This window comes from Diplodia corticola (assembly GCF_001883845.1).
Source record: "Diplodia corticola strain CBS 112549 chromosome Unknown scaffold13, whole genome shotgun sequence".
Classification (NCBI taxonomy): Eukaryota; Fungi; Ascomycota; class Dothideomycetes; order Botryosphaeriales; family Botryosphaeriaceae; genus Diplodia; species Diplodia corticola.
In genome coordinates, this window is record NW_017971492.1 from 72943 (window position 1) to 100086 (window position 27144).

At 58.0% G+C, this 27144-nt stretch overlaps 9 protein-coding genes across 9 annotated transcripts; 3 read left to right on the forward strand and 6 right to left on the reverse strand.

The window, feature by feature from the left end:
- Window positions 1–618: 618 nt before the first annotated feature.
- Window positions 619–1654, forward strand: BKCO1_1300029 (wd-repeat protein pop3; the record flags this gene model as incomplete). Its single annotated transcript, XM_020270909.1, has 2 exons — window positions 619–662; window positions 718–1654. The coding sequence occupies 2 exons, from the start codon at window positions 619–621 to the stop codon at window positions 1652–1654; spliced, it is 981 nt and encodes a 326-aa protein (XP_020132387.1).
- Window positions 1655–2360: 706 nt separating this feature from the next.
- Window positions 2361–2816, forward strand: BKCO1_1300030 (aryl-alcohol dehydrogenase aad14; the record flags this gene model as incomplete). The annotated part of the gene is made up of 3 exons (XM_020270911.1): window positions 2361–2472; window positions 2523–2533; window positions 2595–2816. The coding sequence occupies 3 exons, from the start codon at window positions 2361–2363 to the stop codon at window positions 2814–2816; spliced, it is 345 nt and encodes a 114-aa protein (XP_020132422.1).
- A 522-nt stretch (window positions 2817–3338) lies between these two features.
- On the reverse strand, window positions 3339–4936 carry BKCO1_1300031 (epoxide hydrolase; the record flags this gene model as incomplete). Its single annotated transcript, XM_020270912.1, has 7 exons — window positions 3339–3422; window positions 3482–3631; window positions 3696–3822; window positions 3886–4081; window positions 4154–4435; window positions 4499–4647; window positions 4707–4936. The coding sequence occupies 7 exons, from the start codon at window positions 4934–4936 to the stop codon at window positions 3339–3341; spliced, it is 1218 nt and encodes a 405-aa protein (XP_020132423.1).
- A 629-nt stretch (window positions 4937–5565) lies between these two features.
- On the reverse strand, window positions 5566–8601 carry BKCO1_1300032 (ribonucleoside-diphosphate reductase large chain; the record flags this gene model as incomplete). The annotated part of the gene is made up of 6 exons (XM_020270913.1): window positions 5566–7682; window positions 7736–8152; window positions 8206–8221; window positions 8284–8327; window positions 8394–8507; window positions 8583–8601. 6 exons carry the CDS (start codon window positions 8599–8601, stop codon window positions 5566–5568), a joined length of 2727 nt encoding a protein of 908 aa, XP_020132420.1.
- Window positions 8602–9489: 888 nt separating this feature from the next.
- On the reverse strand, window positions 9490–12369 carry BKCO1_1300033 (diacylglycerol kinase kappa; the record flags this gene model as incomplete). Its single annotated transcript, XM_020270914.1, has 1 exon — window positions 9490–12369. The coding sequence occupies one exon, from the start codon at window positions 12367–12369 to the stop codon at window positions 9490–9492; it is 2880 nt and encodes a 959-aa protein (XP_020132421.1).
- Window positions 12370–13988: 1619 nt separating this feature from the next.
- BKCO1_1300034 (spx domain-containing protein) lies at window positions 13989–16967 on the reverse strand (the record flags this gene model as incomplete). Its single annotated transcript, XM_020270915.1, has 6 exons — window positions 13989–15044; window positions 15103–15186; window positions 15239–16433; window positions 16487–16607; window positions 16664–16864; window positions 16916–16967. 6 exons carry the CDS (start codon window positions 16965–16967, stop codon window positions 13989–13991), a joined length of 2709 nt encoding a protein of 902 aa, XP_020132418.1.
- Window positions 16968–19765: 2798 nt separating this feature from the next.
- Window positions 19766–22033, forward strand: BKCO1_1300035 (mpp10 protein; the record flags this gene model as incomplete). The annotated part of the gene is made up of 1 exon (XM_020270916.1): window positions 19766–22033. The coding sequence occupies one exon, from the start codon at window positions 19766–19768 to the stop codon at window positions 22031–22033; it is 2268 nt and encodes a 755-aa protein (XP_020132419.1).
- An 882-nt stretch (window positions 22034–22915) lies between these two features.
- BKCO1_1300036 (terminal deoxynucleotidyl transferase) lies at window positions 22916–24988 on the reverse strand (the record flags this gene model as incomplete). The annotated part of the gene is made up of 1 exon (XM_020270917.1): window positions 22916–24988. One exon carries the CDS (start codon window positions 24986–24988, stop codon window positions 22916–22918), a length of 2073 nt encoding a protein of 690 aa, XP_020132416.1.
- Window positions 24989–25132: 144 nt separating this feature from the next.
- BKCO1_1300037 (cyclohexanone monooxygenase) lies at window positions 25133–27144 on the reverse strand (the record flags this gene model as incomplete). Its single annotated transcript, XM_020270918.1, has 6 exons — window positions 25133–26232; window positions 26283–26601; window positions 26665–26744; window positions 26802–26836; window positions 26900–26906; window positions 26973–27144. The coding sequence occupies 6 exons, from the start codon at window positions 27142–27144 to the stop codon at window positions 25133–25135; spliced, it is 1713 nt and encodes a 570-aa protein (XP_020132417.1).

A 27144-nucleotide genomic window follows, 5' to 3' on the forward strand; every position in this document is an offset into this window, starting at 1 on the left:
CATTTTTGTATAGCCAGTCTCGTTGAAGCCTCAACCCCCCTTGTTCTTCCTTGGATTCTTTGGATTCCGGTTCGTCCTGTAGGTTCCCTGCCGTTTCCCTGCTCGGGGCTTCGACCTCGTCCATCGAGTCGGCGCTCTCCATGAGCTCCTGGACCGGCTGTACCAACGCCTTGTCCAAGTCTCTGTTTCGCACTCGTCTGCCCAGCGATCCACAAGCTCCGTAATCGACCGTGCACGCGCAGCCTCGTTGTTCCCGTCTTCGGCCCTGTCCACGGCGCAACGGCACCCACAGGTCGAAGCATAGTTTGTTCGAACATGGGCATCTGGACTCGAGCTCATTGTAAGTCTACCGCGACGATGCAATCACGGCGAACGGGACAGAGGTTCGGTTGAAGGGTTTATTATCGTAGACGTGGAAAGGCAAGCTACTAGCGAAGTGGTTAGTGAGCAAGCGTACGCACTGACCAACGGTACTTGCGCGCCCCACCACCACCATCACCACCACCACCGCGTCAACCCTCGCCCGCACCGCCCAAGCTCACCCCGTCGCCCGTCACGCGTTGCCCGTTGCCTGTCGCCCCACGCCGCCCGTTTCTGCTGGGCTGCCACGCTCCCGCCATGAGCGTCATCCTCTGCACCGCTGGCTACGACCACACCATCCGGTGAGCCGTCCTGCCGCCCTGTCGTTCTGCTCTCCGTTGACCGTCGGCCGTGTAGCTTCTGGGAGGCCCTGTCCGGCATCTGCTCGCGCACCATCCCGCATCCCGACTCGCAGGTCAACCGCCTCTGCATATCGCCCGACAAGCGCTTCCTGGCTGCCGCCGGGCACCACACGGTCAAGCTCTACGACATCAAGAGCAGCAACCCCAATGCCGTGCTGACCTTCGAGGGCCACACGGCCAACATCACCGGCGTCGCCTTCCACTGCGAGGGCAAGTGGATGGTCACCAGCTCCGAGGACGGCACCGTCAAAATCTGGGACACGCGCACCGGCAACGTCCAGCGCAACTACAGCCACGGCGGCATCGCCGTCAACGACGTCGTCATCCACCCCAACCAGGGCGAGCTGATCAGCTGCGACCGCGGCGGCAACGTGCGCATCTGGGACCTGGGCGAGAACAAGTGCTCACACCAGCTGATCCCCGAGGACGACGTCGCCGTCGCCTCCGTCACCGTCGCCAGCGACGGCTCCATGCTGTGTGCCGGCAACAACTCGGGCAACGTCTACGTCTGGCGCATGATCCAGGACCGCGACATCACCTCGCTGGTCCCCGTCTGCCGCTTCGTCGCCCACAACACCTACATCACCCGCGTCCTGCTGTCGCCCGACGTCCGCCACCTGGCCACCTGCTCCGCCGACCACACCGCCCGCATCTGGTCCGTCGACACGTCGCAGCCCCACAACGTCACCGGCGCCGAGCAGCTGCCGCTGGAGCGCGAGCCCGGCGCCTTCCCGCTCGAGACGACCCTCCACGGCCACCAGCGCTGGGTCTGGGACTGCGCCTTCAGCGCCGACTCGGCCTACCTCGTCACCGCCTGCTCAGACCACTACGCCCGCTTGTGGGAGCTGAGCTCGCAGTCCATCATCCGCCAGTACAACGGTCACCACCGCGGCGCCGTCTGCGTCGCTCTGAACGACACCGCAATCAACTGATCGCTTCTCCGCTCCTGTGAATTCTTGTTGCTTTACTATACCCCGGCCTGTTCCTTGCTTTTTTCTCTTTCTTTCTTGCTGACTCCGTTTCGCCTTGACAAGCGTACTTTTGTAACCATTCGTCGGAAAAGGACATGGGCGGCAGGACCAATGGCGTAAAGGCGACTCGGGTCCGGGATATGACACTGATTTCTGGCTCTGAATCTTCATCAAAGACTGTAGATCGCATAAACGTTTTGGGTACTTGTCCTGACACAAGCACCTTAGGACTGTAAATGCCGGATTGGCGCCCACTCGACGTCGGGTAACCACTTGTGATCCAACTCATCGGGCGGAAAAGGCAGATTCGATCGGAAGTTTGAAACGCGGGAAGGGAGCTACCTTTTCCAGGCGTTGGGCGCCATATGGGGTATTCCAGACCAGCGGAGAGTTGTCGCTTTTGGTATCTGGACGCTTAAAAGAAGAGCTCTCGCAAGTTATTACCCCCTGGAGGTTGGTGCGCAGGTGTCTACCGTCTCGGGGTGCGAAGTCAGCTCCATGGATCCGAGGAGCCGCCATGTCCTGCTCTCGGGAGGGCTTGGTGTAGATGTCCAGCGTACATACAAGCAGGGCTATGATGCACCAACGAGCGAACATCCAGGCCTTGCGTTCCATAGCTACCATTTGCCACACCAGTCAGGGAATCTCTTAAGTCATGGCGCCCGCAATGCCTGCCCCAAAGCCCAAGAACAAGTTTGGGCATCCTCGAACTCTCTGCCCGAGCGCAGGGGCCAGGGTTCTCCGCTCTGCCTCGGAGCTTCGAATTTTGGTGAACGCTGGTGAGCCCTGCCTGAAATGTACCAACGCGCAGAGTGATGATATCTGACAGGAAGCATAAAGGTAAACACAAGTTCAGCATTCCAAGGGTGAATGAACCGCGAACCGAGTCACGGCAACGCAGGCGATGCTCGGCGAATACAGTGATGACATGGCCTTTGAGATGCTGAATTTCTTCGTGGACAGTGGCAGCAACTTCCTCGACACGGCGAACAGCTACCGAGAGGAGGAAAGCGAGAAGTGGCTACGCGAGTGGATGGAGCTGCGGCAGGACAGAGACGACCTGGTCCTTGCGACCGAGTATACGCAGTTATTCAAGGCTGGCGCGAAGCTCCGGTACAACTAACCAAGGCAATCACCGAAAGAGCATGTACCACTCGCTGAAGAAAAGCCTCAAGAGCCTGAAGACAAGCTACGTCGATATCATCAGTGGCTCGCGCAGAAGCACACGCCACACGTCGTGCTACTACTGCGCAGTCCTACGTCTTCCCCGTTGTCGGCGGCCGTAAGACCGAACACCTCAAGGCCAACATGGAGGCGATAGACGTCGTGCTCTCTGGAGTAGTTTCCCATGGAGCTAATATTTAAATCCCACGGCGCGCAAAAGTACAACTCTCGCATGACATCCAAGGATGTGGTCGTCCTGAAGTGTGCTTCGTACTTGGAGGAGCTAGAACCAGTCAAGGCATGTTGCAGGTCTCCGGTGACCAACCTAGCTGGGTATTCTTAGCCTATAGCAAGGCCCAAGGGTTGATCGGATGTTGTCAATTGGAATTGTCATTACGAACGAGTGGCTTGCATGTTGGGAGCCCCTGCTGCCGTGCAAATGGATAGACCTAGTCCCTTGCACGCGCCACTTCCACGTGCTTCACTGCTTCCACACCTTTGAAACAAAGTCCTCGAAATCCGCCCAAAGGGCCTCCGGCACCTCGAGGGCAGCAAAGTGCCCTCCCTGGTGATCGTCAGCATCCTCGATGAGCTCGCCCCTGGAAGCAAGCAAGCTCGACATACCTCGTCATGTTCGTAGAAATGCGTGATGCTCTTGTCCTTTCTGACGAAGTCCTTGGGCACTGCTGCAATCTCGTGTGGAAACCACGACACTCCTTTGGGCTTGCCGTTGGTGATGGCTTCATACGCGTCCTCGACCTGACCGGAGAGCAGCTGTGCGGAACGGGGTCAGCTGCCGGATCCTCGTAGACGCAAAAAACAAGGGCCCACCACTTACCAGCCGATAGGTCCAGATGGACGTCGGGTAGGTGCCGGTGAACCAGTAGACGGACACGTTCGTCAGGATGGTGTCCAGCGACGGGACATGAGCCGGATCCGGCCACTCCCGCATCTTCTCCCCGATCCTGCGGCATCGAAATCAGCACGAATTAACCCGCCGCCCTTCGCCGATGAGACGGGGCGCCTACCAAGTCAGCAAGGAGACGGGGCTGTTTCCGATTGCGAGCCCAGCCGTGCTCGGCCTCGACGCGTGGAGCATGGCGTAGGCCATTCCGGATTGGGTGAATTTCTTCGCGTTCTCGACGGCCTCTTTCTCCAGCGGGTCGGCGGGTTCTTCGCCCGACGCCGGCGCGGAGGGCGCAAAGTAGATGTTGAGATGGGCGGCTGTTTCCCGTGTGCAGCAGCCATTTGTGAGCGAAGTTGTTCAGTGACGGGGAGGACGTAGGTATAACTGACCCTTTACTGGCTCGTACACAGCAGCCAGAGTCTCCGCAATCGGACCGCCCAGGTCGCCGCCCTGCGTGATGTAGCCGCGTTCGCCGAAGCCGAGGGCGAGCATGGCCTTGTGGAACAGGCGGCAGTTGTCTTTGATCCCGAAGTCCTTGTCGAGCGGCGGCGGCGAAGAGAAGCCAAAGCCGATGATCGAAGGCACGATTACATGATAGGGCAGCTTCTCGGGCGAAGAAGCGTATTTCTCCTTCAGCTTCAGGAGGATGGGCATGAACTCGACGAAAGAACCTAGCAATGCATGAGGAGACCGGTATGGACCAGGGCCGCGAGCGACATCAAGGCGGGACTTACCGGGCCAGCCGTGGCTGAGGAGGACTGGAATCGCATCTCTGTTCGCTGAGAAGAGGGCAGCGAAATGGACCGAGTACTTTTGCCCGTCGTCGTCTTGGACGTCAACCTTGAATTGCGGGATGCTGTTCAAGGTTTCTTCCTGCTGCCGCCTTGCCCATGCGACTGTGGTCAGCCCCGGTCGTGGAGACGCGCGAAAGCGCCGACTCACCAATCGTATTTGTTCTGCCAATAGTCGACCGAGTCGACCAACCAATCTCTTGGAGTGCCGAAAGACGCATCAGAATGTCCGTTCTCCCAGTTTGGGCGCGGGATGGGAAGGAGTTTCAGAAGCGTCTTCAGTTTCTGGACCTCGTCGTCCGGGACGTCGATCTTGAACTGCGACAGGCTCCCGGCGGGAGAGACGGGATGGGGAGGTTGGGCAAAGAGCGGAGGCGACATCTTCGACGAGGCGTTCGACTTGGGCGAGGGACACAGGGCTTATGGGAGCGAAGGCTGCAATTAATAGTCATACTCACACCTCCCTCAGCTATCTTGGCATGCCCAAAGTAGACGTTGCTCGGGGAAAGCGGTTCCGTGCATGCGTGGGGCCTGATGCACAACGTGCCCGGAAACTTTCCTGACCCCGCCGCTGACCCGCAGGCTGACGGCCCTGTTCGCGATTCGCAAGGCCCGTCAGGCCCATGTGAGCTGAGGTGATACGGAATTGCATCCTTTCGAACCGCCAGTCCAAGGCGGACCATTTCCCCGCACGCATAACGGCGCCTCGTCACTGCTTGACCACGTATTCTCGCTGGAAACCCTCCTTCTTCACCTGCACGTACGTCAATCCGTCATCCAAATGATAACCCGGTCAAACCATGTAATAAGGGTTAGGTCGCTACATGCGCAACGGCTATCTAATGCGTCACACCCTACCTACTATGTCCATCGTACAAGAAGCAACATGAATCCATTCGCCCATAACGCCCGTGAGCCCAGTGTGAATACCCAGTATCAAATCAATCATCCGGCCCATTGAACACTCAATCCAACACCTATTTTACTGCCCTTTGGTCAAATATGAGAAATCAACCGCTGCACATGAGGCACTCCTCCTTGTTCTCGATGCTGCACTGCAGCACTGCATCCGCGTAGATGTCGCCATCGCGCTCGTCCGAGTCTTTGCCCTTATCCTCCACCTGAGGGTCCTTGGGGTGCTGGGCCGAAGGCAGCTCCTCCTCCTTGGGGACTGCGCCATCCGGCTTGGTCGAGAGTAGCTTGGGGCTATCGCCGTCATCCACATCCGCCTTGAACTCAGGAACCGGGATTGCGTCCTTCCGTGGCGTCATGGGGTTGATCTTCCTCTCCTTGGACGGCGTCGTGGGCGCAGGAGGCGTCGACGCCGGCGGTGACATACCATTCAGCTCCGGCGAGTCAGACTTTTGCGCGTACATGGGCCGCGGGATTGACGCGCTCTGGTAGCCGGCCGTACCAAGCGTGCGGCGCTTCTGGGTGCGAGCCACGTTGGTATCGGCAACCTTAAGAGCCTCCTGGTCGACAGTGAACTGAATCGGTGCAGCGGCCGCCTGCGTACGGAGATAGTACATGCCGGTCTTGAGGCCGAGCTTCCAACCAGCAAAGTGCATCGACGTGATCTTGCCCATCGTGGGGTCCTTCATGTGGATGTTCAGCGATTGCGACTGGTCAATAAAGGCACCACGATCCGCAGCCATCTGGACTATAGTGCGCTGCGAAAGCTCCCACACAGTCTTGTACAACGCCTTGATGTCGTCGGGGATGTTAGGGATCTGCTGGATGGAACCGTTAGAGGCGATGATACGGTTCTTCATCTGATCAGACCACAGGCCAAGGTCGACCAAATCCTTGAGAAGCCAGGGGTTGACGACCTGGAACTCTCCAGCCAGGACACGGCGAGAGTAGATGTTGGACGTGTACGGCTCGAAACATTCGTTAAAGCCGAGAATCTGACTGGTCGACGCAGTCGGCATGGGTGCGACGAGCAGAGAGTTGCGGATACCGTGCTGAGCAATCTCAGCCTTCACGCTGTCCCAGTCCCAGAGATCCGTCGGAGTCTTGTTCCACATGTCGTACTGCAGGATGCCCTCAGACGCAGGACTACCCTGGAAGGTCTCGTAAGGACCATCGCGCTTGGAAAGCTCAATCGAGGCAGTGATGGCCGCATGGTAGATGGTCTCGAAGATCTGGATGTTGAGCCGCTTGGCTTCGGGGGAATCGAACGGCATCCGGAGGGCCAGGAAGGCATCGGCAAGACCATTGACGCCCACCGCGATAGGGCGGTGGCGCATGTTGCTCTTCCTAGCCTCAGGCACCGGGTAGTGGTTGATGTCGATGATCTTGTTCAAGTTCTTCACAAGCACCTGAGTAACCTCGTGAAGCTTGTTGAAGTCGTAGACACCGTTCTCGACATCGACGAAGGTCGGGAGAGCCAGCGAGGCCAGGTTGCAGACCGCGACCTCGTCCGGAGCAGTGTACTCGACGATCTCGCAGCAAAGGTTGGAGCTGCGGATCGTGCCAAGATTCTTTTGGTTGCTCTTGCGGTTGCAGTGGTCCTTGTACAGCATGAAGGGGTTACCAGTCTCGACCTGGGCCTCGAGAATGGCGTACCAAAGCTTCTGGGCTCGGACCGTCTCACGGCCACGGTCCTCCTTCTCGTACTGCTCGTAGAGAGCCTCAAACTCATCGCCATAAACATCTGCCAGACCCGGGCACTCGTTGGGACACATAAGGGTCCAGGTGCCGTTCTGCTCGACGCGCTTCATGAAGAGGTCGGGGATCCAGAGAGCGTAGAACAGGTCGCGAGCGCGGACTTCCTCCTTTCCGTGGTTCTTGCGCAGATCGAGGAAACTGAAGACGTCGGCGTGCCATGGCTCAAGGTAGATGGCGAAGGCACCCGGGCGCTTGTTACCGCCCTGATCAACGTAGCGTGCAGTGTTGTTGTAGACGCGGAGCATGGGAATCAAGCCGTTGCTAGTACCGTTGGTGCCGGCAATATAGCTGCCAGTAGCACGGATGCGGTGGACATTGAGACCGATGCCTCCAGCCGTCTTGGAGATCATGGCGCAGGTCTTGAGTGTGTCATAGATGCCGTCGATGCTATCCTCCTTCATGTCGATAAGGAAGCAAGACGCCAACTGAGGCTTGGGAGTTCCAGCGTTGAACAGAGCTGTGCTAAGTGTCAGCCGGATGAGACCCTGCTACGGCACTCAAGTGTCTTACTGGGTGAAGCGTGTGTGAAGTATTTGAGGGACATGAGGTTGTACGTCTCGACGGCCTTCTCGATATCCTCGCCGTGAATACCAACAGCGACACGCATAATCATTTGCTGCGGTCTCTCGGCCACCTTTCCATCGATGCGGAGCAGGTATGACCTTTCCAGAGTCTTGAAGCCGAAGTATTGGTATTGGAAGTCGCGGTCGTAGACGATGGCCGAGTTCAGCTCCTCGGCGTGCTTTTGCACGATTTCATATGTCTCCTTGGAGATCATAGGCGAATGCTTCTTGTTCTTAGGGTTGACATAGTCGTAGAGATCGGCGACGACGGCAGAAAACTGCTTCTTGGTCTGCTTGTGGAGGTTCGACACGGCGATGCGAGCGGCGAGAATGGCATAGTCGGGGTGGGTGACCGTCATGTATGCTGGGACGTGTCAATGGCTGTGCGTCAGGAAAGCTTTGTAGGTCGGAGCTCACCAGCTGTCTCGGCGGCCTGGTTGAGAGATGGTCAGCGCTTGCGATATCCAACAGACGGTTGTGGCTGCCACTGCTTACCAAGTTGTCCAGCTCAATGGTCGAAACGCCTTGGTATACACCGGCTGAGAGTCAATAGCATTAGCTCGCAGCTCATCCATGGGGTGCTTTGGCACAAGCGGGATCCTTACAGATGACCTTCTGGGTGATGGAAGCGGGGTCGACATGCTCCGGGTCGAGACCGTAGCACAGCCTCGACACGCGGGCAGTGATCTTGTCGAACTGGACACGCTCCTTGCGTCCGTCTATCAAGCACAGGCGTTAGTTCCAAGTGTACGGCAAAGACTGAGTGGTTTGCGGCTGCGGGAAAGTCGACATACCGCGCTTGAAGACAAACATGGTGGCGGCAAGCTGTTTCTGTTGTTCTCTTTAGGGGCCCGCAGTTCCAGGAACAAAGAAAGGAAGCTTGAAGGCGGGCGGGGGGTATCACAAAAAAGGACAGGGTGGGTAGAGAGAGCGGTTGGGAGAAAGACGCGGCGAGCAGAGCGAGTTTTGTAGGCGGCGCGCGCGACGCGTCTGGCGTCGAGGGCCGTGCGCTGTTTGTCGACGCGGGTTTAACCGGCATTCATCCTCGCAATCCATTTCACCCATTTCAACGCCCCCCGGCCAACTGATCCCCGACATCGCTGCTGCTACTGCCCCTTGCTGCAGAAATCTGGGGAATCAAGTCTTTTGCGCTCCACATGGCCGTGTCCGATCCTGCCGCTCTCTGCAGACCCCACGGTGAGGTGTCCGGCATCGGGAATTACGTCACGGGTGGCCCCGATACACGCTCTGCTGTCGCGGTGACAGCCATTGTCGAAACACTATCACGATCTCATTCGAAAAATAACAATGGCTACAAGGCTTGGGGCTACTACTGGGGACGAATTGTGATGCCTTTGCAACCAGAATCCATGGGCGTCGGAAAAGCACTCACATTTCCTCTTTCGGAATAGCTTCACTGGTGTACAGTTGACCTGCATTAACTGTACTGTGAACTACCGAAGTAGAGCTGCGAACGTGTAGAGCGCTTGAGGTCACTTCTACAGCTCTCTGAATTCTGTATATCAAGACAAAAACCGACGAAGCCTACCAAGTAATGTGAGTCAACCATCGGAACGCCGCAGTGGCTATAACAGACCAATCCAAACCCAGACAACGAAGCTTCGCCAAAAAAAAAAAAAAAAAAAGTTATGCGACCCCCAACAGAGCCTGTCACATCAATCAAACTTATCCAAATGATATTCAAGCCGCCGCAGGCTTGGGAGCAGCCGCCTTTGCTTCCATTTTCTTCTTCATCATCTTCTCCGCCCACTCTCGGCTTGCCAGCCTTCCCCTTTCCGCTGCTGCCGCGCGCGCCTGCTTAGCCGCTTCCTCCTTCTCACGCTTCTCTTGTTCCAGGCGTTCTTTCTCTACCTTGTCTCTGTTGAAGATGGCCTTGGCCTTCTGCTTCAGCGCCTGCTTGTCTGCAGTCGTGACCTCGGACTTGGTGACAGGGCCAGACCGGAAAGAGAAATTCGAAGACGGTGGGTGCGGGCCTTGTGAGGAAGCTGCTGACGGAACACGAGGCTTAGCCGTAGTGGTCGAGGTGTTGGCGGCAGCGTTCAGCGCAGCGGCTGTTGTTGACGAGACGGACGAGCCAACAGAAGACTGCGACGACGTGGCACGCTGTTGAGCCCCAACCGCCGAGCTGGAAGCACTGGATGAGCGCTGTGCAGGAGCAGGACGGGCAGGAAGGGTACGGCTGTGCTTTGCATCAACAGTGCTCTGGCGTTTACCGCCAGCGTCGGGCTCCGCGCGGATGATGCTGCCACGCTTGAGAGTGCCATCTTGCGCGTCCGCGCCACCATGCATCAAGCCTTCGCGGGCACGGCTTGCGGCTGTCTGACGAACTTGTGCCGACGCCCCAGGTTTCCTGATGAAGCTTGGAAGCGGACGGGCCTTGAACTCCCGCTTCTTCTTCTCCGCCGCCTCCTTCTCATCCTGTGCCTTGCTTTGCTCACCATTGGCAGCTTTCTCCGCTTCACGCCTCAACCGCTCCTCTTTCTGAGCCTTCAACTTAGCAGCGATTGCTTCTCCAGGCAACTGGAATGTCGACGTGGTCGGCTGTTTCGTCGATTTGGGAGGAGGTGGCGGAGTAGGGAAAGACACAGACACTGGGCGGCGCTTCATCGCAAGATAATCAACGACCTGGCCCGCAGACCGCTGTTTGTTACCTGTGGAGCCTTCTTCCTTGGTCGGCGCGGCCCGAGTACTCGCTGAACGAACGTGTGAAGGCCTAGCAGTAGGCACTGGTGCCGTGGCAGATCTCGCGGTAGGCTTGGGATTAGGTGCAGCAGACTTCGTGGCAGGCTTGGTAGGAGGCTTCGTAGATGGGGCCGTAGATGCTCTTTTAGGAACAGGCTTCATAGTTGTGGACGGCCGAGGAGCAGCCTTAGGCTTTGCATTAGTAGAAGCAACGTTCTTCTTGGGCGCAGGCTTTGTCTTGTTAGAGTCGTCCATAGCCGGAGTCTCAGCGGCGCTCAATGACTTCCCAACCTCCTCGAGAGCGTCCTCAAGCGCATCCATTTCCTCGAATGAGTCCTCATGCTTCAATGGTGGGAGATCCACCGGAGCATCAGGAGTCGCTGCTTCCGTTGATTTGGCTTTCGATGCTTCCTCTATGTGCCTCTTCTTGGCAGGACTCATAGAGATTTCGTCCAGGATCTGTTGCTCCACAGGATCAAGTTCAGGGGAAGATGGCGTCTCGATTTCCAATGTGGTTTCCACTGCCGGCGCGGATTCGGTAGCCTGGGTAATTGCAGCCTCCATAGCCTCAGTGGTTTCGTCTTCAGGTGCCACAGATTCGGCTGGTCCAGTGGACTGCGACTCGATTGGTTCAGTGGGAAGAGATTCGACCGGCTCGGCGGTGATGAGAGACTGCTCTGCTTCAGGTTCAGCAGCACTCTCCTCAAGCTCTTGGTCAGGTGCTTGATTTTCTTCCATAGGGGCAGGCACCTCCTCGGCTCGCGGCTTTGGGACTTCTTCCGCTTGAACTCTACTTTCCTCGACTCGAGGTTCTGGAACTTCTTCCTCAGAGGAGTCGGCTTCCTCGGACTGAGGCTCTCGCCCTACTTCCTCGGAAGCCTTAATCTCCTCCACTCGAGCGTCTGACAAAGGTGGATAGACTTCCAAATCGGCAGCCTCTGCTATGCCTTGCTCGTTCTGCAAATACCCAGACTGAAGGACTTCCCCATGAGCCTCCTCGGTGGGCTCTTCTTCCGCGTGATTGCTGGTTGCTTCCGTAGTCGTGGTGGCTTTTCCTTTCTTTTGAACAGCCGGTGCATCCTCTTCTTGGACAAGTGCTCCATGTGGAGTTTCCTTGGTGGGATCAGGCTGCGACACAGACTCCTCAAGGGTGTCAGGCTCATTGGCGATTTCCGGCTCCAATTCCGGCGCCTTTGCCTTTTTGGATCTCGTGGATCTCGTCCTCTTTGGCGCAGGAGTCGGCTTTGATTCCTCTACCGGGGCAGCCTCAACAGCCTCGGGCTCAACGGGCTCCTCGCCTTGGGCTTTGAAATCTTCCTCCGTCTGCGGTTCCGGTTCGGGTGCCGGAGCCTTCGCCTTCCTCCCTCTTGTTGACCTAGTCCTCTTCGGCGCTGGTGTCGGCTTGGGGGCGGGCAAGTTGTCTTCCTCAGCCTGGCTTTGCTCAGCTTCATGCGCAGGCTCGGTTTCGAGCTCGGGCTCTTGAGCCTTTGCCTTGCGACTCCTCGTGGACCGCGTCCTCTTTGGCGCCGGCGTGGGGGCAATTTCCTCTTCTCCTGACAGGCCCGCCTGAACCTCTGCTTCAGGCACAGCTTCAGCCTCGGGTTCGGGCGCGGGCTCACCCTGGGCTTTCTTCTTGCGCCCGCCTCTCGTTGCTCTCGTTCTCGGTTTGTCCTCAGCCTCGTCTTCCTCAGCCTCAGGCGCAGGCGCGCTCTTGTTCACGGCGGCCGGGCTCAGCGGCTCGCGGGGCGCATCCTCAATGGCGGCCGGGGTTTCGGGACGCTCGGACGACTCATCGACGGCGGCGTTGTTCTCGTCGTGGTCTGCGATCTCTTCAGCGGCTTGCTGGGCGCGCGCAGCGGCGCGGGTGTTGCGCGCCATCGTCCCTGTGGTTTGTGTGTTGAGGTGTGGGAACAAGCTCGGAAGTGTGAATTGCTGATAGCGCGGTACAACGCGAACGCAGGGCAATGGTGGCTGAGCGTGCTGAGAGGACGGCGGGAAGCAAGGTAATCAATGTCTCGCGGGCGCTGGGGATGCTGGGTGGTTTGCAGTCGATTCCCGCCGTAAGGTGCGCTTTAGGGGGCGGGCGAGATTGCAGGCGGCCGGTGCGCCAATCAATCAGAGAGCGCGTCGTATTTCGCCTAGTTCTCCGTGATCGGCGGATGCGGATGCGGATGCAGACGGCGCAGCGCTGGTGCCGCGGCGAGAGGTTGAACAGCCCAGCTGTGGGCAGAGCGTTCCAAGGCAGTGTCGGCGACTCGGAACCGACACGGACAGCGTTGGGCGGGGCGGGGTGTTTTTATTTTGCCATTGCTTGTTCCGGGAAGGCGCCGATCCCAGCGGCAGTGGCGCGACGCAACAGGAAACGGTGGGCAGCGCGGGCAGCGCGCGCTTTTCGCGTGATGCGCCTCTCGAGCCCAGACAGGACGCGTCAAGCTTGAGACACGCGCCTGCGAACTACGACGTCTCTCAAGGCCGCTGCCGTAAACTAGCCCTGCCGGCCCACCAGTCCGCTACCCCGCGCCTGGGCTCCGCTTCCCCGCATTTCATGCTGCTGCCAGCATGGCCCGCTTTCTGCAAGCCAGACGTGCATTATTCCGTGAAAGGACTCCGTGCACGCCCACGTGGCAAATGCCGCCGGATCTACTGGACTAGCTTCCCATCAGTGCGTAGTCTAAGATTGGCTTCGCGCTCTGCAGAGTAATTACTGCAGGCCAACTCGTGAGACCGGCGCTCATGGGGAAGCTAGGGACCACCGCACACACTATGCTGCTATACATACACACGCGCTGCAAGACCGCAGCTCCAGCTAGCGCTGTCCACGAGGCAGGCCGACATCGCAAGCCATGGGCTTTGAGCCTCTACCGTTGCACCCGTCAACCCTGGGTGCCCGGGTACATCAATTGATCGCCTTCGGCAAATTTAGCAGCATGCATCATGTCATTGGCTGCAGATAGAGCCGTCCAGAGCTGGCTGCTCAAACGCTGTGATCGGCCGATGATCGAAGACGGTCTGCATGTGCGCTTGGGCATTGTGCAGTAGGTCCACCCGGATAGGTTGCCGAATGCGGAGATGGCTTGTAGAACCATGCCGCACATCGCCCATCACCCGTATCTACTCGAAGATCTCTGCTGGTGAATGTAGGCTACCAGGTCTGGCGAACAAGATGCATACCGCCTGTCGCATGTCTAATTCCGTTTCATGCGAGATCAGATTCTCAACTTGCTTCGACGCATCAAGCCACAAAAGAAAAAACAATCAAGGGCGAGTGCGTATATCTGCGGCGGCTGCAATGTATGTCTAAACTGAATTTTCAAGCGCGACTCTAGCATTGTCGTGCAATAAGGAAATAGCGTCTGACTGTACACTACCTGGAAGCAGGCTGGGTATCGACTAACACACCGTACACCCTCTGGATAGACATTTGTAACACCATGTCGACGGCAATGAACAAGAATGAACAAGAAGTATCAAATCGGCCATTCGTCGCCCCGGCCCCTTCAGCTCAAGAGCCAAACGAGTAGCCCGCCATCAGCTATGCACACGGCCGAAACCACTGCCGCCACACACAAGCCAGCGATCAGGCCCAGGCTTTGCCTTTTGCTTACTGCGCAAAGAACGCCCATGATGGCGAAGACCAAATTGGCAACCACACCAACCACAACCATGACGTTGACTTCTCTGCGAAGTTTCCTCCGGCTTGTCGCAGCAAGTGTCCAGGTAATGAGCAGCACCATGACCGATGCAGCCAGCGAAGTCATGCAGAGCCGGAACTTGGTCGCTTCACGCTCGGCACGGCGCTGCTCGAGGTCTGCAAGAAGCTCATTCAGGTCAGAAGGGTTGGCTCCCAAAGTCTGTACCGGGCTGGGGCGGTAGCTCCAGCGAGTCTCGGTGACCGAGTCCCTTGGACGGAAGAGGTCAAGAAGACGGTTACGACGATCAGGCCGATGGGACTTGCCCGATCCATGTGCATTGTTGGCGTTGTCAGGCATGGTGCCATAACCGTGGTTCCAACTGCGGGCGGAGGAGCTCGGCTCGCCATCGTCGCTATCTTCGACGCTATTCGCTGTTGGTGAAGCAAGGAGCGAATCGTGCTCTGAAGGCCTGCGGCGCGACCCAATGGCTTTTTTCAGTTTGCCAATGAGCTTGCTGATTGTTTCTTGCCCCGGAAGCTTGATTGATTCATACGGATCCACGTAGATTACGTACGCGTCTTCGTCCTCGCCGTCCTCGGGATTGTCATATTCATTCCAGTAGCCTTGGATGTTGGTGCGAGATTCCTGATCTTCGTTCATGGCGAAGTCGCGCAAGTTTGAGCGCCTCGGTTTCTTAGAAGCGCTCAGCGTAGAGGGCTCGATATCGTTCATGGATGTTGCGGACGATCCACCATGCAGTGTTGTATAACGACTAGTCTGGCCGTCCGTCACGGAAGAATTGGACACTGAAGTCTGCCGCGAGCTACCCGCTTCGAGATGCGGGATCCCGCTTCCGCAACGGGAGCTGTGCTTCGGTACGGCTGCTGGGACCTTTCTGATATCGCGCTCTAACGTTGGAAGCTATGCAATGTCAGTATCACTATTGTCCACGGCAAGGAGCGAGGAAGGGAGCGCCTACCCAGTATGGTGGCTGCATAGAAGATGGCTTGCAACAAGTCCAGATGGCATGCGCCTCCAACGAAAAGCCTCTGATGCGCTCGGTCTGAGGGATGAGTCAGTGTCAGGGTGCGTGAAAAACTGGGTGATGTACTTACAAGATGACTGTGATCAAGGGTACGGATCAGGTCATTCGTTTGCGCTCCTTCGTAACGGACTTCTAGGACAGCGAAAGGGAAGGCAGTTGCGTCCCGCCTCATTTTCTTAGGCCAGTCACTCTCGACCAAATCAGACAAATCGGGCGTCTTCAAGTAGATCTCGCGATCCAACACCGCCCAGACACCGTGATCCGAGTCGTTATCCATGCCAACGAAGCGGCTGCGCTTTGCGCTGAGTCCTGCGATGGGATCAAAGTCCTTGTGAGTCAAGAGCCATGCGCGAAGATCATCGACCGGGTCACGCCCCGAAACATCAGACTGGGAGGCATTCTCTTGGATGGGCGACAAGCCAGACGCCCTCCGAGCATGGAACGGTCTGTCTAGAGTGAGAAAATCACTGAGATGCTTGCGTTTTAGCTTGGTGCACACGGATGCTCCGCTGCTCGCTGGCTCAAATTCACAGGGCACGCAAACAGCGGCATCACCGGCAGCATTCCAACGAGCACTTCCCAAAACACGAGTTGCAGGCTTCCCGGGCGTTTCCTCCGCATCTTCGACGGTCGTAGCACTTCGCTGTTTGGCATATCTCTCCGAGTCATCGATGAAGATAGTACCAACGCTGTCTGCCCTGTCATTCAGACCATCTAGCCTCTCGGAGGAATCCCGCCGCTTTGGAGTTTCAAAGGGAGATGTCGGCTGGGACTTGGCGAGTTTGCCTTCGAAGAGTCGTAACGTCTGAAGAAGTAGAATCTGAATTTCCACAATCTGCTCTGTATGCACCCAATAGGTAGCCCGGGCTCCCGACGGCCCCAGAGGAAGTGTTGCCAGCGCAGTATCGAGATCTACTTCGTTCGCGGTTTCGGCTGCGGCATGGATTCTGGATGGGACGGCCTTCAAATCGGTCGACCCGGCGGACTCGACCAGATTTTCATCGCTGAGAGCAATCCTGGGGGTATCAGGAGCCTGGCCGGCTTGGTAGGCCGTTCGCACAGCATGTAACGTGTCGCTCCAATAGTTCATCAACGGGGCAACGTCAGTCTGTGAAAAGGTTCCGGGCTGGCTAAGCACCTCCTGCTTGAAGCGTTGCTCCAGCGAGTCGGAATGCGTCCATTTCTTGTACTTCTTGAGCAGCTTCGCGAAAGCAAGACGCTGCGCGCCGACGAATCGGGCCAGCGACCGAACTTCCTCGCCCGCCCTGCATACAGTTAGTCTACGTCACCGTGGCCACGCATAACCACCAGTACATACCGCAGCACGTCGCCCTCTATCTTGCCATATTTTTGCCGGCGCCTTTCGGATATGTTTCGGTCCCCGGGGGAGGTAGCGCGTTCGCGGAGGGTAAACTGGTTGATCTGCTTCGTTACATGGTCTGCATGCGGGTCAGCACAGAGGCGTGGGCACGAGGTTGGGTATCTGCTGGCATACTCAGACGGCGCTCGATTTCGCCCGACTTGCTGCGCACAAAAAGATCGATGCGCCGATGCTCGTCGGACAGGATTTCGAACAGCTGGTCCTCGAATTGGCGGCGGTTCACGTCGGGCTGGCCGGGAATGGACACGGCCTTGCCATTGCCGGGGGTGGTGTGCTCCTTGATGAGGTGCTTGATCTCGTCGTAGTCGAGGTTATCTGGAGGGCATCAGCGCAACGACGTCATAGAGGGACGTGGGCGCGACGTACACGGCCCCCATTGCGGGATGGATCGCTGGCGCAGGGTGTCGCCGTACTTCATACTCCAACAGCGCCGGCGCGAAGGTCGGAGATGGGGGCGGGCAGACGGATGGGAGGAGAGCAAGGGAGCAGCAGGTTGGGAGCAGCGGGTAGCAGGTTGGGAGCAGCGGCGGGCATGTGGCTGGCGGCGGGAGAGAGCGGATGATAACTGGCGGGCAGAAGGCGGCGGGCTGGAGGCAATGAGTAGCGCAGAGCAGTCCGTGCGACTTCTGTAGCAACGGCAGGGCGCTGGCTGAGTCGGGCATGGACGGCCATACTGGCGCTTGGCTGCTTCGCGGTTGATAAAGTTCTGCCAAGCCGCGCAGGGCAGCCGAAAAGCTGCGGTGACGCCGCGCAGATCTCACGGCGATGCGCGTACCGTCGCTGTCGGAGATCGCGAGGAATTGGCCAGCAACGGCCGCGCCTTAAGCTCCAACGCCGACGGCTGCCGCAGCCCAGCCGTTCCCGACGCCTGCGACCACGGCGGGCGCGGGCACTGACAGGGGCCTTCGCAGCTGTCGGCGGGGCGCGGTGCCACAGAGCTGCCTCTGCGGATCGCGGGCTGCTGCAGGGTCTGGGCACGGCGCCGGGCTCCCGGGCTTCCTTGCCTGTGCCTTGCCAGTGCCTTGCCGGTGCCAGTGGCCCAGCGGCCGCAGACGGCTGAGGGCGGGGCAGCGTTATCGATGGGGCCGCTTGCTGCGAGGTGCGCGCCATCATCATCTTGCGCAGGCATGTGAGGCCCGCTTGCGTAGTATTGCGATATGCTCCCCCGTTCCTCACGGCCAACCCGCGCCCCGCATTTGCGTGCTTGCCGCCGCGCTCAGGCCCCCGAGGCGCAGCTGATTGTCCGTGGTCGCGTGTCCAGCTACTGCTTCAGTTGCACCCCTCGCGACGATTCTCAACCAGGGCCGCCGGCGCACAGATCTGGCTCAACGGTGCTAGCGCAGTGCTTAGCATCCGCCATCACCCACCCGCCAATCAGCGCCCGCGGACACCTGCCTGTCCTGTCCTGCCTCAGCTTGCCTCTGCTTTTTCTTTCCTCTCCTCCCACCACTTTCATGCGCCCAGCATTGGCTTGGACGCCGTGGACGTCTCAGGGCTCGTGCCTCGAAGCTTTGCCCAACACTACGCGCGGCCGGAACTTCCAGCCGGGCGTTCACGACACGGCATTCCGTATACGCTCGAGTCTCCAAACAATCACTCCACGCCGCCGCCGGGACCGGTCGACTCCACTATCGTCCGCCTTGCCCTCGCTCTCCATCCCCTCACCCCCTGTCGCAACACACTGGACGCGGCTCGTTGCCGTGTACCATTGGCGTCTCTTTGAAGTGACCCGTCCACTTCTGTTGGCACCTTCCTGATTGCCCACTTGAGGCAGGCTCCGCCGCTTGGCAGTCGCTCCTCGTATCTGGAGTCGCGCATAGGTATCGCAGGACCTCGGGGGTCCGAAAAGTGACGTGCCGCAGTGGATGCCTTTTCTTGGTTTCCCCCCCATCACGACAAAGATCCCAGTATTGGTGTGGTTCTTCTGCTGTGCCGCATCGCACACCACATGCCGTAAAGGAAGAACATACTACGTACGGCACGAGTGGGCCCGCCGGCGCTGTGGCCGAGTCCGCGCGGCTCATGTGGATAAGCCTAATTCATGGAGCCCGCGGGTGGCGAATACACTCAACACAGGCATGGTTGGGGAAGATCGGATCAAGCCGCTGCAAGCTGTAGAGACGCATAGGATCCAGGCGGCCGCGCGCGATCGAGCAGAAGTCTATTGATGGCAACAGGTCCACTGGCCGAGCGCTCCGCACATCTGCTGCATGACGGTACTTTGCATGTGATTGAGCCAACGACGTAGTCATGGTAGTCGATCGCCCCTGGCCCGGTTCTCCAAGTCGTGTGATGACTTAGCTTGTTGAGGGTGGGAGCTGCACGAGACAAACCATGCGGAGTGCGGAGACGTCGTCTTCACCACCGTTTCAACCGTCGGGCCGCACCGCACCATAGGTTGATCCTCGTAAGAGTGCACAGAAACGAGTCGCCGTGCATATGCGAAAAGTGGGCTCTATCCGGACACTGCTCGTACTGCGAAGGAAAAATGATATTACTGCAGCCAGCGATATCGACGAATGTCTCATGCATTTGCAACAACCGCCCGCATCTACCGTCTGAGATTACGTGAGATCAATGAGTGAGCCTGCTGTTGGCGAGACAATCAGATACATCACCGGCCTGCGGGATGTATGTACCTGCTCCACCAAGTCGAGACCGTTGCGAGCATCAACATGTGCCTTTGCCTTGCTTGGGGCAGAAGTTGACGTCTTCCGATGGATTCCATCCGTCCCAACGCAGTTCTGCATGCTAACATGCTGGCCGTTTGCGTGCCGGCTGCTGAGCCGAGCAGTGCTGTGGCTGACTGTGTGGTGTTGGGTGCATCGCCGGAAGTCTGGCACGACGAGACCCTGGTCTGACATCCATGTTGCAGCCGGCGAGTCAGGGCGCGTCCTGCGCGCACGTGTCCGAGGATTGGCTCACACACTGCTGCGCCGCAGGTCCGGAAGTGGGCAATCAGACAACACCGAAATGTGGGCCCGGTAGGCAGTCGACAGCCGCATCGAGGTTGTGTAACGAAGCGGGCGAGGAACCGGCGGAAGCGGAACTCCGCCCTGTCCTTCCGCCGGGCAGCGCTTATCGTGGCCGGCGATAACGACGTCGAGGCGGAAATCCTTGGCCCGCCGCGAGGAACCGCCGAGCACCCGACCCTAAATTTTTCTGGAGAGCACTGCGACACTGGCCTCGACAGCCCACATCCGCACGCCACACACCATGGCCACTCTTTCGTTCTCGCCGACGGGCTCGATATCGTCGCATACCCTGTCGTCTCAGTCTGTCCAGCCGCCGTCCTCCTCCGACCTCAACTCCGCCGCAGCGCAAGCTCTCGTTACAGCCCTCTCCGCCTCTCCGCACGACTTCCTGCAGCCCACTTCCAACCTGCACAATGCCACACTCGCACTAGCGAAGCACCTTCTCGATCCTTTGGCCTCCGGCGTAAGTGAGGCCCAGGTCAAGCGCCAACAGGAAGCGCGCAAGAAGAGGAAGCGCGGCGAAGGCGACGCCGAGTCCGGTCCGGTGTTGCAACTGAAGAAGGTCCATCTCGAGGGCTTTGGCGTTGAGCAGGTCTGGGAGCAGTCCAAGAGGGTCCTTGACGCCGCCCGAGCCGAGGTTGAACGCGACTTGCCCGAGGTGCTCGCCGAGGCCGATGGCGCTCTGGCCGGTGGCTTCTCCGGCCAGAATGGCGTCAAGATGGTCAGGTTCGGCGAAGACGGCTTCGAAGTCAGCGGATCGGATGAGGGTGAGGAGGAGGAGGAGGAGGAAGGGGGGAGCGAATTGGGCGAGGAGGGCGTGGACTGGGAGTACGACGGCGACGATGTCTCCGAAGAGGCGGACGAGGACGTCGAGGAGGAGCTTGAAGAAGGATTCCACACTGAGGACGATGATGAGAGATCGGATCTTGATGACATAGACATGGGCCGGGACGATTACGATGAGGACGGTGCGTCACAGGATGACGAACCTGCTGCTGAGTACATCCCAGACCCGCATGGTCTGAACGATGGCTTCTTCTCTATCGATGACTTCAACCGCCAGGCCGAGTTTCTGGAACAGCAAGATGCAAGGGGGGATGATGACGGCGAGGCAAGTGACGAAGAGGAGGTCAACTGGGCCGAAGATCCCCTAAACTCGAACTCGCTTGTCGCCAAAGGCCTGCAGAAGGAGGGCGCCGAGGAGGCCGAAAGCGAGGATGAGGAAGATGGCCCAACATTCGGCAACATGGACCTTAATGCGCCGGAAGGAGCTAGCGACGACGACATGGACGATGTGTCCATTGCTGAGGGAGATATGGACGGTATCGGCGACATGGGTAATGCCAACAATATCATGTACGGCGACTTTTTCGCGCCACCGGCAAAGAAGGCCAGCAAAAACAAGAAGGGTCGACCTCATCCCCACAACTTCCCTTCCGGGCATCAGAAGCCTACATCAGCGCCGAACGATCAGGACGTGGAAAAGACAATGGCCGCAGTTCACCGCGACCTGTTCGAGGAGTCGGACGATGACCAAGATGCGTCGGATCTTAGCGACGTCGATCCTGACGACCCCAAAGCGCGCAAGTCGACCCACGAACGCCGCCAAGCCAAGCTTGCGGAGGAAATCCGCCGCCTGGAATCCCAGAACGTGGCAAAGAGAGAGTGGACTCTTTCTGGTGAGGCCAGAGCGGCAGATAGGCCGCAGAACTCACTGTTGGAGGAGGACCTAGATTTCGAGCGCGCCGGCAAGCCCGTTCCCGTCATCACTGCAGAAGTCAGCGAGGACATCGAGTCTCTGATCAAGCGTCGCATCATCAGCCGCGAGTTTGACGAAGTCATCAAAAGACGACCCGACGACCTTGCCACCGGTCCCGTTCGCCGCGGAAGATTTGAACTGGAGGACACCAAGGCGCAAAAGGGTCTCGCAGAGGAGTACGAGGAGGAGCATCTGCGCAAGACCGATGCGAATTACGTGGATGTCAAGGACGAGAAGCTCAAGAAAGAGCACCGTGAGATCGCGTCGCTATGGCGTGACGTCTCCGCCAAGCTCGACGCCCTCAGCAGCTGGCACTACAAGCCCAAGCCCGCAGACGCCAACCTCGAGATCCGCACCGACGCGGCCGCCATCACCATGGAAGACGCCAGGCCCACAGCCGGCGGCGACATTGGCGGCGCCAACATGCTCGCGCCGCAGGAACTGTACGCGCCGGGCGAGGAGCGGACAAAGGGTGAAGTGGTTACGAAGGGCGGCATGCCGATCGCGAAGGAGGAACTCAGCCGTGAAGACAAGAAGAGCCGGCGGAGGAGGGCCAAGGAGCGCCTGCAGAAGGCTGGTGGGCCGGAGAAGCAGGAGAGCAAACAGACGAAGGAGAGGAAGGCAGTTGTCAGCGACCTCAAGAAGGGTGGCGTCAAGGTCATCAACAGGAAGGGCGAAGTCACAGATGTCGAGGGCAAGGCTGTCAAGAATGGGAGGGCGCAAGGTGGCGCTGGCAATTTCAAGTTGTAAAGCATCTTGGCTGGTTTCTCGGTGTCGGGGGTAATTTGCATATAGATTCGGATATAGGTCCGCTTCATGTGGCAAAATTCCGGAAAAGTCGTTTCATCTTCAAACCAAACGGCCCTGCTTCCACTTCCTGACCGTGAGAAGATCGGGCGTCCAAGAGCCGACGGTGCGGATGACATCTGTTGCATGGCAGGTCTCTTCTGAGGTCGAAAACTTGGGGCCTGGAGCACCTCCCGCAATCCCAGAGACCTCGAGAACGCGACAGATCTGATTTTGGGGTCGAAGTGAGTGCGGCATGTCAGGAAATAACCTATGTAGCAGCCAATCGCACCGCCGCCCGCCTGTACGAAATGTTAAAACGAAAGAGACTTAGGGCTGATACCTACCGATGATGCCAGTCTCTCTTGGCTTGATGGGTGATAACGTGGAAGGCATTGTAGACACAAACTGTCGGTTGGTGAGTGACGTTAGAATGTGATACTTGAGAGCTGGGAGCTGCGACTTAAGAGACGAAACAAGTAACGGCCCATATGTTTTAATTGGATGGAATCCGATCTGAAGGGAATTGATGATGGTTGTTTGGATGTGGTGCGGCTCGTTATCAAGGAAAGAAGGCTGTCTATCTTGCTAATTCATAACGCATCACAAGGAACCCTTTATAGTATTATGTATATATACGCTCTAAATACTAATATGCACGACAATCCCAATAGACTATGATATCTCATCCCCAGGGTGCTGTACCTAGGTATCCAAATCACCAACGCTGACGACTTCAAAACTTCAAGCCATTCCAAGCATTCACTACCGGCCCGCCTTCAAGAAACCCAGTCCGGTCCATCCATTTCCAATAAGAAAAAGAAGAGAAAAAAGGACACCAACCTCTCATCCGGTGCATCTCTCCTCCGGTGTGATCCACTTTAGGTCCAACCCCTCAAATACCTTCTTCTCTGCATCTTCCCACCCTAACCCTTCTCCGACGCCATCTGGCCCCTCCAGCACGACCACTTCTCCAGTCCGTCTATCCCTAACCCCACTACTATCATACTTCCACCCCTTGACATTTTTAGCATACCTCCTCAAGTCGCGCTGGAAAGTCGTTCCTCCGCTCCATCCCGCAACGGCAGAACCGACAGTTCGCCACGGTGAGATGATGATGTCAACACGGCGATGAACGTTCGGGTTCTTCGCCTTGGGATCCTCGGCTAGAATCGACTCCTTCGACGGCCACTCTGGATCCTGCCACACGACGAGGGCTTTATCTAATGTGTCAAATCCCGAGCTCTTCGGGCCAGCCATGGTGCTCGACGCGCGGTAGGGCAGGACGGACTGGCCGCGCTGCGTGTTGTGAAGAGACAGCAGCAGCGTATGCGTTATCCAACTCTCCTTCTCGAGACTGGCTATCAGGTCCGTGATAAGGTTCTCCGTGGCGTGAAAGTCGCGGTGGGTTACGATGAGGTCGACGTCGCCGGTGGCCTCCTTGCCGCGGCGATACCCGCCCACGATGATGACGTCGACCCGCTCGTCGCGCACGCGGATGGCGTGGTCCCGAACGATGGCTGCAATGCGCTCAACCTCGGTCCGCGGAATGCCTTGCTGGAACTCGTCGTAGTACTTGACGCCGATTTGCTGCACGCGCGATAGCGTGTCCCACCCACATTCGACCACGTCGTCGAGGTCGCGCCAGCCGCGATCGAAAAGAAACTCGCGCGCGCTGTGGGCGCCGACGCCCCAGATATTGTAGAAGGTACGGAGTATTTTTAGCGTCTCGTCCTTTTCAGCGTCTACGACGGCGGAAACGGTGCCTTCGTCGGCGTTCTTCCATTCGATCCAGAGATTGGCAATCTTTGCGTCACAGCCGGGGAGACGGAGAATCTCCTTTGGGTGAATGATTCGGCGAGGGTATGCAGCTATAGCAGCGATGGAGGTGCTGTATGCGCGTACGCCGACCTCGTCGCCAGTAAGAGTGCGCATCAAACGTATGGACTTCAGCTGTTCGATGAAGCCAGGGTTGGGCGAATTGGCAGGGGTTGAGCGCTGGCAAGCATACTTGATTCCCCTCGCGACCCAGTCCGGAGGCAGGGGAACGTCGCTTGCAGGATTTCCTTCGTATTCACTGGTGGTTTGCTGGAGCAGCGAAATTTTGTGAGAGTTGGGGCGATCATGAGCAGGAGCCCAGCGCGTTGTGCTTGGGTTTTCCTGAGTGCCTGCTGTCCCGAAATGGGCATCGGCTTTGGCGCGTTCGAGGATGCTGTGGCCTGAAGCAAGACGCGGCTTGCGAGGAGCGGGAGTGCGTACGTGGGTTGATGATGGAGACGCACTGGATGGCTTTCCTTCGTACACAATATAGCTCCGCAGAGGCAGGAGCCTGCCAGAATTCAAAGAATCATCAAGCCATTCCATTCTGATGACCTTGATCGTATCGTCCTGAAGTTCGGCGAGGGAAAAATTTCTGTCTGCACCGTCAGCAACAGGATCGCCAGTCGTTGCTTTGAGATGGGCTCCGCTCTCCACCCTCCGCCTTTTGGCTGGCGGATCCGGGTTATCGAGGTCTGCATCAGGTACAGGCGGCAGCGTTACTTCATCAGTATCAAGGCGGCGTGAGCGTAGCTCCATAAGAGCTCGTCGTTTGGTGCCAACCTTTCCTAGAAGCAGCTTGGCCTCAGACACATCATAGGTCACCTGGCCACCATATTCGGTGATCCTCTCTTCCAACTCGTGCAGGTCATCGGCAGGGAGGTGAGCTGGCAGGACAAAGAATGGCGGCAGGGCGGTCAGGTCCAGGCCAGAGGCGAATTGAGGAGGCGAGCTATGTGTGAGAGGAGATGGGGCATGAGGGGAGGAAGAGGTCATGACAGGTGGAAAGAGGTCCGGGGTGAGAGTAAGGAGTGTATAGATGCAGGCGACGCGGGAACGTGACCAGGTTGCAGTAAGGCCAGGGGCATAGTGGGCGGTCATGAAGATGGATGGGAGCGGCTACGCCTTGGCTGACGTGAAGTTGACGGGCGGCCAAGTCCGGCCACGACTTGTTTTTGACACGCACCTTCTTAATTTTTCAAGCTCCGAGACTAACCAAGGTACGTTACCATCCATAACAAAATTCTATCGCATCCTCAGCCGCATGTTGCCTCTTGCGAGAAAACCGCCAGCAACAGCAAGCATGCTCAGCGCGCTCAAAGCAATCGTCGTGTTGCTCACCCGCGTCTCTTCGACCACGCGCCCGACCTTGGTGTCCCTCTGGTTCACCACGTCCGCTCCAGACCCCTCGAGGACGAACTCGTCCCAGTGCACCGTCTCCAGCTTGTGCTGGTAGTCCACCACCGTCTGGCTCCAGTTGTTGGTGATCTTGCCTTCGTCGTTCTTGTACCAGCTCTGGCAGTTCGGGTCCGCGAACGAACTCTTCTCCAGCTCCTGCTGCAGCTCCGCGTTGAACCTACGCACCACCTCCGGCTTGGGCAGCATCGCCAGCTGCTTGCCCTGCTTGCGCGCCTCCAGCACCTTTGCAACCATGGCGTTCAGGTACCGCGACTGAGCTTCGATCATCAGCACGATCGAGTTGTGCCCGAGGTTGGTGTTGGGCCCGTAGAAGATGCCGAAGTTGGGCAGGCTCTCTACCACAACCCCCAGATACGCGCACGCCCCCTGCTTCCATACCTCCGACAGCGGCTGTCCCTGCGCCCCCGTGATCTTGATCGGGTGCATGAATTCGACGGATCGGAAGCCCGTCGCCAGCACGATGAGGTCGAACTCCTCGTCGTCTCCGCCTTCCACCGCGATGCCCGTCTCGGTCATGTGGCTAATCGGCTCCGTGACGAGCGAGACGTTGTCGCGTGCCAGAGCAGGGTAGTAGTCGTCCGAGATGATGACGCGCTTGCAGCCAGGGCTGTAGTTGGGCGTGAGCTTCTGCCACATCTCGGGCTGGCCCGGGAAGTGCTGTCGCATCGACCCGAGGCACCATTGCCGCAGCTGCTCGGCAAAGGCCGACTCGCGGTCAAAGACGGCCGAGTAGAACGACTCCCGGTAGTCCATCATCGACGCCCGTGTACGCCACCGGAGGGGCGGCACGTAGCGGTACGCCAGTCGCATCAACGGGGAGACAGGCTTATCAAGCCGCGGAACTACCCAGTTGGCTTGCCGCTGGTAGACTGTGACTTTAGACGCAACCTTCGCAATCTCTGGGATTATCTGCACCGCGGAAGCCCCTGGCCAAACGTCAGCAGTGACGGATTATGTGGGAATGATGAATGCTTACCGTTTCCGATGACTGCAATCCGCTTCCCTTCCAGCCCATAGCTCCAGTCCCACCGCGCTGAGTGCATCTTCTTGCCCTTGAAGTCATCTAGCCCTGGGATTCTGGGATACTGCGGCACGTTTAGTTGACCAACTGCAGAGACCAGGAAGTCGGAGCTGATCGTGTAGCCTTCTGAAAACTCTGCGTCTTTGTCGCCCGAGACGCGCACAGAGGTTTTCCATTTCTTCTCCGCCTCATCCCAACGCGCTTCTTCAACGGTGCTATTGAAGCGGATATGTTTGTAGAGACCGTACTTCTGAGCCACGCCTTGAAGGTATCCCTAACGGACAGAAAATGGTCAGCAAAGCAGGGGAGTTGCAGGAGCGAAGGAATCGAGGCTTACAAGGATTTCCTCCTGCCCCGGGTACAAGCGCGTCCAATCGGGATTTTGTTCGAAGGAATAGGAGTATAGTAAGCTCCAGACTGTCCGAATATCGTTAGCCAGCCCGACGGCCTTCGGCACTTGTCGCAGCCACTCACTGTCACAGCAGCACCCAGGATACTTATTATCAAGCCTTGAACAGTTCCGAAGTCAGCATCGGCGCAGATTGCACATCAGTGAATTCGACCGCGCTTACCATGTCCCTGCATCATGACTTTAGTATCAGTAACCAGCCTTCATACATAGCTTCGTCAAAGAAAAATGCGTACCTCCAACTCCGCTGGCCTTTTCCAGAATAACGAAGTTCTGACACTTATTCCGCTTAAGCAGGTCAATCGCCATACACATGCCCGAGAAGCCGGATCCCACGATCACAACGGCGGCTTGTGTGTGGTCCACGTTGCCCACCGGAACTTGGGGCCAAGGCTTCGAATCGGGCAT